Source organism: Phlebotomus papatasi, chromosome 3, assembly GCF_024763615.1.
Source record: "Phlebotomus papatasi isolate M1 chromosome 3, Ppap_2.1, whole genome shotgun sequence".
Lineage (NCBI taxonomy): Eukaryota > Metazoa > Arthropoda > Insecta > Diptera > Psychodidae > Phlebotomus > Phlebotomus papatasi.
Window position 1 is genome coordinate 10,283,170 of NC_077224.1, and position 13,406 is coordinate 10,296,575.

General features: G+C 36.5%; 1 protein-coding gene across 8 annotated transcripts in view; it reads right to left on the reverse strand.

The window, feature by feature from the left end:
• The window catches only part of LOC129806649 (muscle-specific protein 300 kDa), a 153,596-nt gene extending 141,860 nt beyond the window's left edge, over positions 1 to 11,736 (reverse strand). For 6 of the 8 annotated variants that reach the window (XM_055855399.1, XM_055855397.1, XM_055855396.1 and 3 more), the window contains exons 1-2: positions 11,566 to 11,718; positions 3,634 to 4,292 (exon numbers count right to left, since the gene is read on the reverse strand). In XM_055855399.1, coding sequence (XP_055711374.1) covers positions 3,634 to 4,216 — 583 coding nt within the window. In that variant the 5' untranslated portion in view covers positions 4,217 to 4,292; positions 11,566 to 11,718. Of the gene's footprint in view, positions 1 to 3,633; positions 4,558 to 11,565 lie in introns of those variants that run through there. The other 2 variants (XM_055855398.1, XM_055855391.1) reach the window with 2 other exon arrangements.
• Between the last annotated feature and the right edge of the window lie 1,670 nt (positions 11,737 to 13,406).

Genomic DNA, 13,406 nt, shown 5'->3' on the forward strand with positions numbered 1-13,406 from the left:
ATAACCTACAAAGCTCAGGCTGCTCCTCATCGGATCGACAAACACCGTCAAAGTGGTCAAAGTGGTCAAAGTGCTAAAACATGATCGCGGAAACTCAACGATCATCTTCTGAAAGGATTCCAAGGTGCATTTTTTATTACGTTTTATCACAGTGAAAAATGGCTTTTTCTCGACATTCAGTTGCTGTCAGAGATCTCACCGCCCAAGAGTCAACGGTCTTACCTATTGCACCACTGAGATCACCATAATAATAACTATATAGAATAGAGAACCACCAGTTATGAGCTCAGATAAGCTTATTTGTCCGTCCGTTCATTCGTCCGTATGTTACAGGGGCGTCCCGAAAAAACTTTGGGGTTGTTTCGGTGTTTTCTGTCATTGTGGAATGGATTAGCAAAAAATTCAAATACAAAATAAAAGCCAATTTAATGTGGAATGGGCAACCGAAAACCCCAAATCGGTAACCTACATAGTTTCGGAGATATCGCGTGAAATGTGTACGAAAACAGGAAAAAATTTATACTACAACTGGTCGCATTTTTCAGAGCTAATGTCACCTCCTGGTATGTTACTAGGAATTATAAACCAAGCGATTAGAGATAGAAAGTTGGAACCATCGAGGAACCCTCTGTAGAACTCCATAGAAAGAACAGTATATAATCACTGTCTGTCTATTTGCCCGGCTGTCGTCGCCAGCTCTGGAGGCCAAATGGTTAGTGAAAGTGATTCGGAATCTTCGGAGGGCCCTCGCCCCTTAAGTAGGCCCAAGGATCATTAAGAACCTTCACCTCCAAAACCATGATTTTTGGGATTGCTCAAAACCGCGTCGTGCGATTTTTTTTCATTTTTGGAGATAATTATAGATACTATCCAGGCCGATATTTCGACCTTATAGGAAAATCCCATTGAATAATTCCTAATAACGGTTTTTCAAGGTCAAATATAAAAATGGCTCTAGAGAACGTATTTTTTCAACTGAATCGTATCATGTTTGGCCTCGTAAGAAAGGTCTTGGAATTTTTGACAAAACTGAGCCAGTTCTAATCGGCTCGGAACCGGTAATGAACCGGTTCATAACCGATAACTATTTTTTACACAAAAATTCAATTATATTACTCCTAAGGTATTGTGGGCGATGTTTTGAGTGATTTTGTAATGATGTTGATGTGAACCAGTAATGAACGGTAATAAATAATTTTTGCCCGAAAATCAATTCTATCACTCTTTTTAGATTAGATAAGATTACAGTGGAGGCGGTTCCTCGCGGAACCGCTGCACCCAGGCTTCCTTTTGGGCCCTTTATGCATCCTCGATTAAATTAATCCTTGTAAAAGGCAATATGTTTCAAGCCAGCCCGTTTTTCGGATAAACTCCATTAAATAGGACGGCTTCAATCTTGATAAATCTTGCAAACGTTTCTATCACTCTTAAAACCCTTAAAACTTTTTGTGGAATCATTTGAGCGATTTTTGAAACGGATCATAATCGGTTGAGAACCAGTAAGCAGTAAAAGATGCGAAAGTACTTTTGAAGTATATCATCTATAAGTCGTGATTTCGAAGACTTTGTAAAGCCTGGGACGTTTTGACATTTCTCTCTTGCAATATTTCAATGTTTTCGAGGAAACACTTGACTTATTGCACTGAGTTGTTTGGAATTAAATTCAATTGTTGTGATTGAACGCAAAAAACTGTCCAGTTATCCTGTAAAAAGTATCCCTCATATTTTTTTAGAACTCAAAGCAAAATTGTCAGAATCATCTTTAAATTGATCTAGTGTTAAATATTTTATAATTATAATGAGATCACTATAAAAATATTCCAATTATGTTATTTCAATAAAATAAAATAATTTCAATAAAAATGTTCAATTTGTTGCAAAAATTAACGTAAGAAAATGCTAATTTTAACGCCATTAGAATTACTAACGTTGCAATTACGTTTTTCTTACGTTCGTTTTCTAATTTGGTGACAAAATGTTTATTGGATAGTTATAAATAAAATGGAAATCATAAATTACAAATTCTCGATAGCAATGATATATTCTTGGCAAAGAGAAAATTTAAAGCCTATGCACCATTTTGGCATTTGAAATTTTTGACTTTAAGTAGATTTAGGGGAAGTGTGCCAAATTTCGGCAAGCTTCTAATTTCGGCCATGGAAATAAATAAATTAAAATTATGTATATTATCTTCGAATAGTCAATGAATTCATTTTGCTTTTAAATAGATAGATAGATATGCACAAAGACCGTTAAATTTTACAAAAAATGTGACAAATCGATTGTGTTTCTAGCAGTCTTGTGATTTGTGGTGAAGTGCAAGAGGTTTTCCATCGATCTTTTTCATGAAAATTGATAAGTTTTCATTAAAGATTGTTTCTGTTTATGTTAATAGTGAATCAATCTTTAAATTTCGGGTGAAATTTCCCAGCTGGATCCTGTATTTCGCGTAAAAAAGTATATACTTTGTGGGCGCCTCTCCGGTGACGTAGTGTTGCCTATTCCGGCTACATCTTTTGCTTTCCTAAATTTTATTATTCATTTTATGTTTTGTTTTTCAATTTCTGAGTTCTCCAATGTCCAGAGAAAAAAACCATCGCTTCTGAGAAAAAGATGATGTGGAAAAGGCATTGGAAGAGTTCAGGAAGAGCAAATTGCTACGGGAAACTGCGCGTACATTTGAAATGCTACTCTTCAGGTCTTCAGGCCAAATTACACGGAAGATCTCGGGGCTTTTGTGTCATATAAACGTATTAAACTAAATATTAAACTCGTTCCGTTTGACGTTTTAAAATTTTCTATCCGTTGCGTTACAAAAGGTGGCCGGAATTTCACTCAAAGTGGCCGGAATACTACCCAAAGCAATGTCCATATTATTATTAATTTTTCAGTATTTTAGGAAGTGATTTAAAGAAAAACAAAGATGATAAACTATTTTTCAAGGTTCCACAAAACCCTCCCGTAAAGGAAGTAACAAAAAATATCAATATGAATTAAAAATAATGCATTTCAAACTTAGGACTTCGGTGCTTATATGCAACTATGCCGAAATTTGGCATACTTACTCTAATATAATTTTTTTAGTTCTTTACAGACTGAAATTTTTTTTTTATCAATTTGCTAATTTGTTGGGCGAATGCGTTTTTTCCCTTTTAGTAACGTATAAAAAAAACATCTCCACTAGACGAATAATTATTAAAAGAGTTTCCAAATTTAATGGAAATAAAAAAGCTAAATAATAATCTTCTTTGAATCCTCCTCTTTAAACTCGTTTTTTTAGTAATTATAAAATTTAAAATAATGATAACTCACACTTCAAATTGCAAAGTCTCAGAAGATTGACGTGATGGGCTATAAAAGTCTTTCAAAATTACGTTCAGAAGATATCAACGAACTCAAAGTATCTTGAAAAAAATCATTTGTTGCACTTTGTGAAATAATTGACTAGCATTGCCATCTCGATTCCCGGGAATAATTTTTGAAAATTGAGCCCGAGACAGGACAATGTAATTTAATGTTAAGGACAACGTAAATATAGAACCGAAGTCAATGTCCTCTCTATCGCACTTGGATGGAAAATGTACATATTTTTGTGTGAAATGTATGACAGAAGAAAATTAATTGTTAACATACCTTGCAACTGAAGAATCGTGGTTTGGTACTGAGCCAATTTCTCATCAATGTAGTCCTGTGACTGATTTGCGATGATTTCAGCAGTTGTTGGACCAGTGTCCTCTTCGTCGTCATAGATGATGTACGCCTGGGGCGTCGGGAGGGTTCCCGGTGGCGGTGGCTCAGCGGCATATTCGAATTCGCGATAGATTGGTGGTGACATGAAGCCAGCTGGCGAGGCTTGGCGCAGTGCTGGACGCTGGTACATCACCGTGGCCGGTGATTGTCGTTCCAGCGACTGATAGTGCGGTGGCACTGAGGGTGGACGCGCAGGTGAGGATTCATGTTCTGGTCGTCGTGGACGTGGATGCTGCAAATGGGGTCCACGCGATCCGCGCTGTTCGTGTGATCCGAACATGGGGGACGCCGGGGATCCACGTCCAGTAAAACGAAGTCCACCCGGTGATGCCAAAATGGGCGGCGAGGGTGCCCATGGCGACGGGGGACGATAGTGTATCGGAGATGGAGAACCACGACTCCAGCTTCGTCTCTGCTGCTGCTGATGATGATGCTGGTGATGCGACTGATTCGGATGGTCAGACATTTTGCAAAATTTCTCTGTTCCTTCCCTCACGACCAAATGCTCAGCATCTCCCCTCCAACAACGAGAGGAATCTCACCTAATCCGCGCGAAATCGGCGAAATCCCAAAGCCCCCACGACAAAAATAAAAAAAAATGTAACACAAGAAATTATCACTCTTGAAACACAGAAATTATTTATAGGTCGGGAGAAAATCGATCATTTGGCCAGTGATCACTTTTCTTAGCGCTGCATTTCGAGTGTGATTGAGCCTAGTGGAATTCCCCAAAGGCTCTTCCGAGCAACTGTGGAGTATTTTTAGCATTTACGTGATGTTACTCTCACATTAAACATCTCACTCTCTCCATCCTAATTGATCATCCTCATGTAAGTTTTCATATACTAAAAATGATTTATAAATTGTGCTCAAGATCATCAAAACGAATTATTATCATGTGGTTTTTTCTTTAATTTAGTCAAAGCACTGAATCAATTCAAAAGAACATCATTAGAGAGTTTTGCTAAATAATATCAGTAAATAAACTGACAAATCACTTGGCGAATTGAGATTAAAGCAAACCCAAGTAGCATCTAAACCTCCAAAGTCCTATACACATAAGAAAAATTTAGTCATTACGAAGCTTAGGATCGTACAAAGCATGGGTACTTTCCCCTACTGACATAAAAGATAAAATGACTTAACCCTTTAACGACGAGACAATTTTCGCGGATCGAAAATACGCAATTAAAATGAAACCGATAGACAAAATCAGTAAAAAGTCTTACATCTATCCTTAGAAAATCCAACAGAGTCTGATTCGGTGTATTTTTCACCTCTATGAACGATAGGGACAAAAATAGCCCAAAAATTTAAGAATTTTTTTCTGACAATAACAATGAATGATAATTTTCACTCTAATGAAAAATATTATGTTTGAGTATTGTAGTTTCTTTTTCCAAAACGGTTTTGCTTAAAAAAAAAATTGGAAGTATAAAAAATAATTAAAATTAATTTACAAGATGAGAATTTAAAAATTCGTCATTTTTTAGCTTAAAAATTTACTGTATAGCAAATAGCTAGAGAATTGCAAAAAATATCCTAGATTCCTTCAACCTTCTACTTTGCAATTATGTAAGGTAAAGTGCCCTCGAGTCGACCGGTTCCTTGACTCAAACGGTGGGTCAATTTTTGAATGTTTGATGGCAAATTTACACGAAATTGTCACTGATTCATATTATTTGTGGAATAATTGACCTATTAATGTTATATCATACGCCAAATATTAGTACAAATATAAATAAATTGAATAAATAACTCTACCGGTCGACTTGAGGGCACTTTACCTTACAGACATAAGGAAAAAATAACTTTAGGTAGTCAGAAAAAATAATTTTTTTTTATGGGACACCGGTGTTCCAATCGTCCTTAAAGGATTAAAAAGACTTTCAGCAATCTCATCTGCCATGACTGCAGATTTTACCGCTCAAAATCCGCGTTGGCTTCCGAGGAGGAATTTGACGGTAAATTTCCTCCTAGTGTTCCATAAACGTTTTCAGAACTCTGTATAGGACCGTCTAATAAGAAATGTCCGCGAGTTTCCGTGGACTTTTCCGACGAATATTTCCAGGTCTTAGGGGCATTAGGGGTATGATCGGCAGTCAGCCCTTTAAAAAATTGAAAAAATCCAATTTATTTCCATGACATTCTCCGCGGAATTTTCCTTGCCACGGCCTTAAAGGCTTCGGTGGTTTAATATTACAGAATTCCACGGCTTTTCCAGTGGATTTTTTTTTATATTTTTCTTCAAAATAATTCCTAAAATTGATTAAAAATGGTGTGGAATTTTCATAGAGAACATCCACAAAGAAAAAATATCCACAAATAAATGGACTGTCCCTATAGCCAATGGCCGCGGTAATTCCCCTGGATTTCCAGCAGTCTTTTCTGCTATGTCCGCGGATTTTACCGGTAAAAAGCCGCGTGGAGTTCCCTGAATTTTACCGCTCAAAATCCGCGTGGGCTTCCGAGGAGGAATTTGATGCTAAATTTTCCGAGTGACAGATGCTCTTCTGTAGCTGCCATTCGGCAATTTTTCACATTGTAGCCTAAGAAGCTTAGGATTTTGACTTCTTATTTTTTTAAATTCTTTTTGCTCTTTACTGTTAATTAATTCTTAAATTTCTTTTGTTTTTGTATTTTTTTTCTCTATTGTTTTTCTTTCCTCCTCTTCTTTTTTTGCTTTAATTTTTTTCACAATTCTAAAAGGGAAGGGCAGGGAACTATGAGAATGAAGCTGTCCGAAATAGACCACTAAAACTATGTCCATATTTTTATTCACTTTAAAATGTATTAAGAATGATTTTAGAGTAAATTAAGACGATAAACTGTCTAGGAGGTTCCGACCGACACTCCTTAAGAAGAAGCAACAACAAAATTTAAATTTATATTAAAAAAACTACATATCAAAGTTAAGAATTTGGCGTTTGCTAATTCCTACAATTGATTAAAAATGGCGTGGAATTTTCATAAAAAAAATTCTACGAAAAACATCCACAAATAAATGAAGGATCAGTGCTAATAAATTGGCAACTTGGAACTTAGAGTTATTGCTACCATATCGTACATTTGAGTATGTCTAGCTTGCAAGAATTATAGCGTTAAGGCGAAAAACAAGTGCGGAATTTTAGCGCTTACTTCCATAGAGTATTGACCGGAAAGATATCAGAATATGTATTTGGAATATTCAATGGAAATTTTGTTTCAATATCCAGGGAATGTTCTCAAACATATTAGCAGAAAATTTCTCGGATTAATTTCGCAGATAACCAAGCGAAAGAAAGATGATAAGATGATAAGATGAAAGCTTCGCGGAACTCTACGCAGTATATTAGCGGGTTTTTTTCGTGGAGATTCACGTGGAAAAATGGCAGAAAAATTCCACGGACTTTTCTTTTAAAGTGAAACTTTGCGACCAATAGGCTATAGGGACGGATCGTGTCAAAAGCTCTGGAGAAAAAGTAGTGTTTGATCTTGAGTTAAAAACTCCACAAATAGTGTTGCCGTATCCGGAAACACCATTAGAGGTAACCAAGAGGTAACTCACAGGCTAACTCTGGAAACGCTTTTAGGAGAAATCGATGCCGCTCCGAGACTCGAGAGACATCTATGATATTAATATTACTTCAAATACCAACGGGGGTTTAACCGTTTGAGGGAAACTAGTGCTAACACAGATTAATAAAATTTAAACTCCAAAGATTGTATGCTCATTTAGATCTTTTGTTTAGCCCAAGTGAACAAACTTATTAACACAGCGAAATGAAAATTAATTTTTTAGAAATTTAAACACCTTTATTTAGACTAACCGCTTGATCTAAACTGCTTTATATGCATGTTCTAAATAGATCTCGACGTCATCTACAACATACTAAAATTCTAACCCAATCGCACAAGTTTCAAACTTTGACAGTTATTCAATATATGACGGTTAGAAATGTCAAATCAAAATGGCGACCGATTTATTATTATTATTATTAAATTTAAAGTCTTGGCTCACATCCGCCTTAGTTTTGTGTGCCCAATGAATTCTGTGCGTATTTTTTTTTATAAGTAATATGCCGAGATTTTATTGTTTATACGAATATTTTTACGGTTTTACGTTTTTTTACTATTTTTAGTGGTTATATCGCGCCCACTAATCGCCTGATCAATCCATCCGTGCGGTTCGTGGAACTCTATAATTCTTTTTACAATCCGATTTGCTGTAATAAAAAATATTATTCTCTACTTAATTTGCTACTTGGGATAATTTCCACGATCTTTCTGCAAATTTTCAGCTAACTAAAGTACACAATTTCTCTCCATCCTGCGTTGGCAAAAACCATCAAACCACCCATTTTGTGTGAAAAAAATTCAAGATCGATGTGATGAAAAATGTTTTTTAAATAAAACTTTTTTTTTCAGTTAGTTAGACGATCGTGTCCCATATTGCGAAATCGTGGACAATATCCTATAGACATTGAAAGAAATAAATAGCTTAGTCGATCGTGTCATCGCTTTTTCAGAATATTCGCGACTTGAGAGAAATTGATGGTATAAAAAATAGACTCACTAAAGTAGAGCACGATTTTCCTGTGATCTCTCTCCTCCAAAAATATCTTTCCCAATAATCCCCCCCATATATCTTTCTATGCGCGATTTTTCGCGATGCTTTGCCTAAAACTAAATATTTAAGCTATCTTTCTGGCGCTAGAGAAAGGTCATGACACTTTCTCCGTGAGCTCGGGACTAAAATTGAGCCATTATTCCTGTTGCAAATTGCATTGTGTTTTTCCGTATATCCCAGAATAGGCATCATTAGACGGAACACAAGGGGCTAATTAATTAAAGTCATACAATTGACGACAAAAAGCAGCACGCTTATTCTATTAATACATTCCCAACGCGCCGGAGTGTCCACATATCTGGAGATCAAGAAACCATGTCCCAGTGCTTCAGAAACTAATAGCACAGAGACACTTTAAGTTTCTCTTTCTCCACGTCCTAGGACTTTTAAAATTGTATGCGAGACCCTATAACCAAACCGGGCGGAAACTGCATTGGATTTCCGTATGGAATTTTCTGCTAAATCCGCGAATTTTACTGCAAAATTTCTGGCCACTGAAAAATTTTATTGGCATTGCGCATTTTCCTTAAAAAAATTTATCAACAAATGACTTTGCGAAATGTTCTGCGGATATTCCATCACTGGAATATTGATCCGAAATCGGTGTAAATATTATCCTTTGAGGTGTATTAGGGGTTAAAGTTACCCTTTTTCATGTTAATTTTACCCTTAAAAAGGTGTAAAATTAACATTAAAAAATGTTGATATATTTTTACACCTAAAAAGTGTTAAAGTTATGAGGAAAAAAAGTTAATCGCACCCCCGTTTTTTCTCAGTGATAGAACAGTCGTAGGAGTATTCCGTGGAATGTTCCATGGAGCGTAGCTAACTATTCCATGAAAAGGCAGACGAAAATTTAGCATAATAACCCGTCAAATCATTGCTCTACCTGCCGATTTTACTCGGAAGTTTTTTGAATTGTAGCGGTATATTCTAGTACATTCAGAGAAAATCTGTAGATTTTCGGCAGAATTTCAGCATAGGAAATCTGCATAGTCTCCATTAGTACAGAAAGAAAGAAAGAAACTACAGAAGTTATAAAGAAAATGGTATGCTCTGCTTAACAAGCATTTCCGATTAAACATTTTAAATAAGTAAAAAAAATTCAAGCAAAAATACAAATTTCTTAAAAATCGCCCATGGAATGATACAAAAACACGAAACTTAGGTCGACACTGTGTTTAAAGATATCACTTTACTATTCTCTACTTATAACACGGCGTCGCAGAATTTTTTATTTTATATAAACACTGTGAAATCACCAAAAATAACTCTATTGAATTTTGCGAACAAAATTCAATGAAACATATTCCATCTTTTCAGACACAGCTGTCTGGAAAGTCTGGAATGTAGAAAAAATCTGCAGAAAATCGACAAAATATCTACAGAAATTCGTCAGAGTATGCACCAGGATTCGTCAGAAAATCTGGAAAAATCTCTGACGAATTTTGTCCCAAGCCCAAACAAAATTCGTAGGATTATCTACAGATTTCTCGGCAGATTTTCGGCAGAGGTGTAGATATTTTCTGCAGAAATCTTAAAGATATCTGACGAAATTATTTGACGGGAAATTTGATGTGTGGAGAACAATTGTGGATATTTCGCTACGCTCCATGGAATTTTCCACAGAACAATCCTATGTCATTTCCTATGGAATATCCGCAGGACATTTGGAAAACTTGGAATTTTCATAGAAAACTCCATTGAAATCTGCGGTAAACCATTCATAGAATAATACCGGATAAATGAGCAACTTACAACTTTGTATAATCATGGATATAAGATTATACACACGGTTCTCCTCGATCTGTTGGAGACTGCTATCAAAATGTTATAGGGTAAGATGGGGTAATTTGGAATCATATCTAATTTGGAACTTTGAGATTTCCTAACAGTTTTAGATCGCAAAAGAAAAAATAACGAAGGAGTACTCTTGAACGTAAAGTCTTGTACTTCTTCGTAGTTTTCTTTTCCTCTTTGGCCATCTCAAAAAGTGAGAAAGTCTCATCATCGTCATCGTCATTTTCAACCGCTTATCCCTATTGGGGTCGCTGGCCTATGACATCTAAAATAGCAGCCTACACTGAGAGAATGCGAAAAAGTTAAAATTACATTCCGGAAATGTTAATTGTACCCTGCAGTATTGATCCAATATCGGTGTAAATATTACCCTTTTTAGGTGTATTGCGAGTAAAAGTTACCCTTTTTCATGTTAATTTTACCCTTAAAAAGGTGTAAAATTAACATTAAAAATGTTGATATATTTTTACACCTAAAGAGTGTTAAAGTTATGAGGAGAAAAGTTAATCGCACCCTCTTTTTTTCTCAGAGTACGCTTGTCGATCCTCCGACACTTCAGGAAGATGTTCGGATTCGATCCCAAGGGGCTCCAAGGCAAGATTCTGAATTTGATTCAGCCACCTTGTTCTAGGTCTACCTCGAGGTCGACGCCTCTTCACAATGGCTTGCATAGCTTTTCTGGAGAATCTTGTGAAAACGTATCAAAATTCCAAAATAGACATGTTCCGAATTACCCCATCTTACCCTACCCTGTGTATATTGTGTTGCTCACATGAATTATAGCCTTAGGATAAAAACTCTCAAACTCAGCCGAAAAAGTATCGAATATTGCGTGGAAATGTTCTCATGCAACTTAACCGAAAAGTCCTTGGATTCTCCATGGAAATCCAGAAAGCTCATGCGGAAAAATACCAAATTCCACGGAATTTTCCGGTAAAGTGCAACTTGGCGGATATTTTGGCTATAGGGTAGTGTACTTGATGCGTATTTTTGGCCATAACAAAAAAATGAAGCCTGCAGTCACATATATAGAGTTGTTGGGCTCAAATGATGATCATTCCCGACGACGGAAAATTCACTTTTTAATTAGCACCGAATCACACACAAACACGTCACTCATCATTTTAAATAGAAATTACTTCAACATCAAATTATTTTTAAACTTTTTTCCCCTTTCAAATCACTATATTACATAACACTCCTTCAAACTCGTCAAAGATATTAGATACTTTTTTATATTTCTGTTAAATTTGTTGCAGAATACGATACAGTGAGATAGCCAATTTAACCCCTTTGCTAATCTCTTTAACAAATCCAAAGCAATAAATCACGAGAATTTAGTCAGAGCATGAAGAAAATATGTGTGAAAAAAATACTAAATTTTATTTGTCCTACTCAATAAGCACCTTTTTCAATACTCTCTCGCTCGCTTATTTTTCTTTCGTTTGTCACAAGGATAAAACGGATAAAAAAACTAACGAAAAAAATTATATAAAAAAGAGATTTTCTTCAGAGAGAAAAAGCACTGCACCAATCTCGCTTTTCCAATCCCCTGTACTAAACTGATCACTCGAGGATGATCGCGAAAATGGTATCTCAAGTATAGAACTGGCAGTATGATCTACTTCAAAAATTCACAGCTACTGCAAACAATTCTAATCCCGACTGATCATCTTGATCAGAGCATTATTAAGCAAAATCTCGGCAAAATTTGTGAACTTCCAAATTCTTCGACACCAGAGTGTTCCAATTGAACTTCAATTTCTCAAAACGTTGTATTCGTTTTGTTTGAAAACGGATTTTATCGACGCCAACGAAAAGTCTTAAAAGTAATGGTTTTGAGCCGGTTGATGAACGTCTCGCACGGAGTCTCGAACATCTCGAAGAGGTGTTTTTAACGCATCGACATTAAGATCAAGGGGTAACTCATATTGAGAAACCCTCGACAATTGTCCGAGAAACGCTTCGCGAAACCCGAGAAATTCACATTTTGCATCGCAAAACCCGAGAAACCCACTTTTTGCATCGCGAAACCCGAGAAACTCAAAAATTGCATCGCGAAACCCGAGAAACCAGAAACCCTTGTCAGAAAAAATGAAAATGAGTTACTCCTTGATTAAGATACTTTTTGTTGGATTTACCGTTTTTACCGCCGTGATCGTGAAGGCCATTGTGCGCCCAAAATGAACAACAAAGCGTTGTGTTTTCTCCCAATCTTGATTGACGTACGATGTGGGTAACGGTCCCGAGTATTGTTGGAACGTCCACTCCCTCTCACGGAAATATATGCGTGTTCACGTCGTAAGCGTCGACCGTTTATTCTTGGAACTTTCGAGGTCGTCAAAACTTTCGGGCATTGCTAAGCCTTGACAATATTGTGAAGATTAGGCTAAATGAGCGGACTGAAGCAATCTACTGACACCAATACTAAGGTTCAAGAAAATTTATGGTTTACAAGTGGTCCCAATAATCGAAGCAGACGAGCAACCGCTACTGATCTTTGAAATTATCTTTCAAGTAATTGTGGCACAGCAGAAAAATTAGGCCCTCTCACAACTGAGATTTTCATTTATTTTTTAGATCCTAGTAACATAAAGGGGATTCGAACCTGAAATACTTTCATCATGGAACATAAAGCGTGTCCCGGATTTAAAATGTCAAGTTTTCGACATGAAGTTAGTCACAATAGGAATTGAGTTTTGTTTTGATTTTTTTATGTTTCAAGAGAATTTCGTCACCTTTTCATTTCTGAAAAAAATATTGAAAAAGGTTGTGTTTTGGCTGAGAAAAGTGATAAAAATGGAGAACCTGCGCAAATTGTTCGTGGACACGTACCTAAAGAATCCAAAAGCGAGCTATTCTGAAATCGGAAGGATCACCGGAAAATGTCCATCCACGGTGCGAAGGGTTATATTACGCTTCAAGGAACTCAGGACTGTTGTTCAAAAGACAGGATGTGGCAGAAAACCTGGAGCTGTAGACAAGAGGATGGAGAAGAGAGTGTTGGCGCTTTTCCAGAAGCAACTTTGCCTTTCAGTCAGAGATGTGGGCAAAAAGCTGGGTATCTCCAAGAGCTTAGTGCAGAGAATCAAAGAGAATAACGGATTGATAACGTACAAAGCTCAAGCTGGTCCCCATCGCACGGACAAGCAGAAGCAAAGTGCCAAAACGTGGTCGAGAAATCTGAGTGATCGAGTTTTGAAAGGCTTTCAAGGATGCATTTTGATGGACGACGAAACTGTCGTAA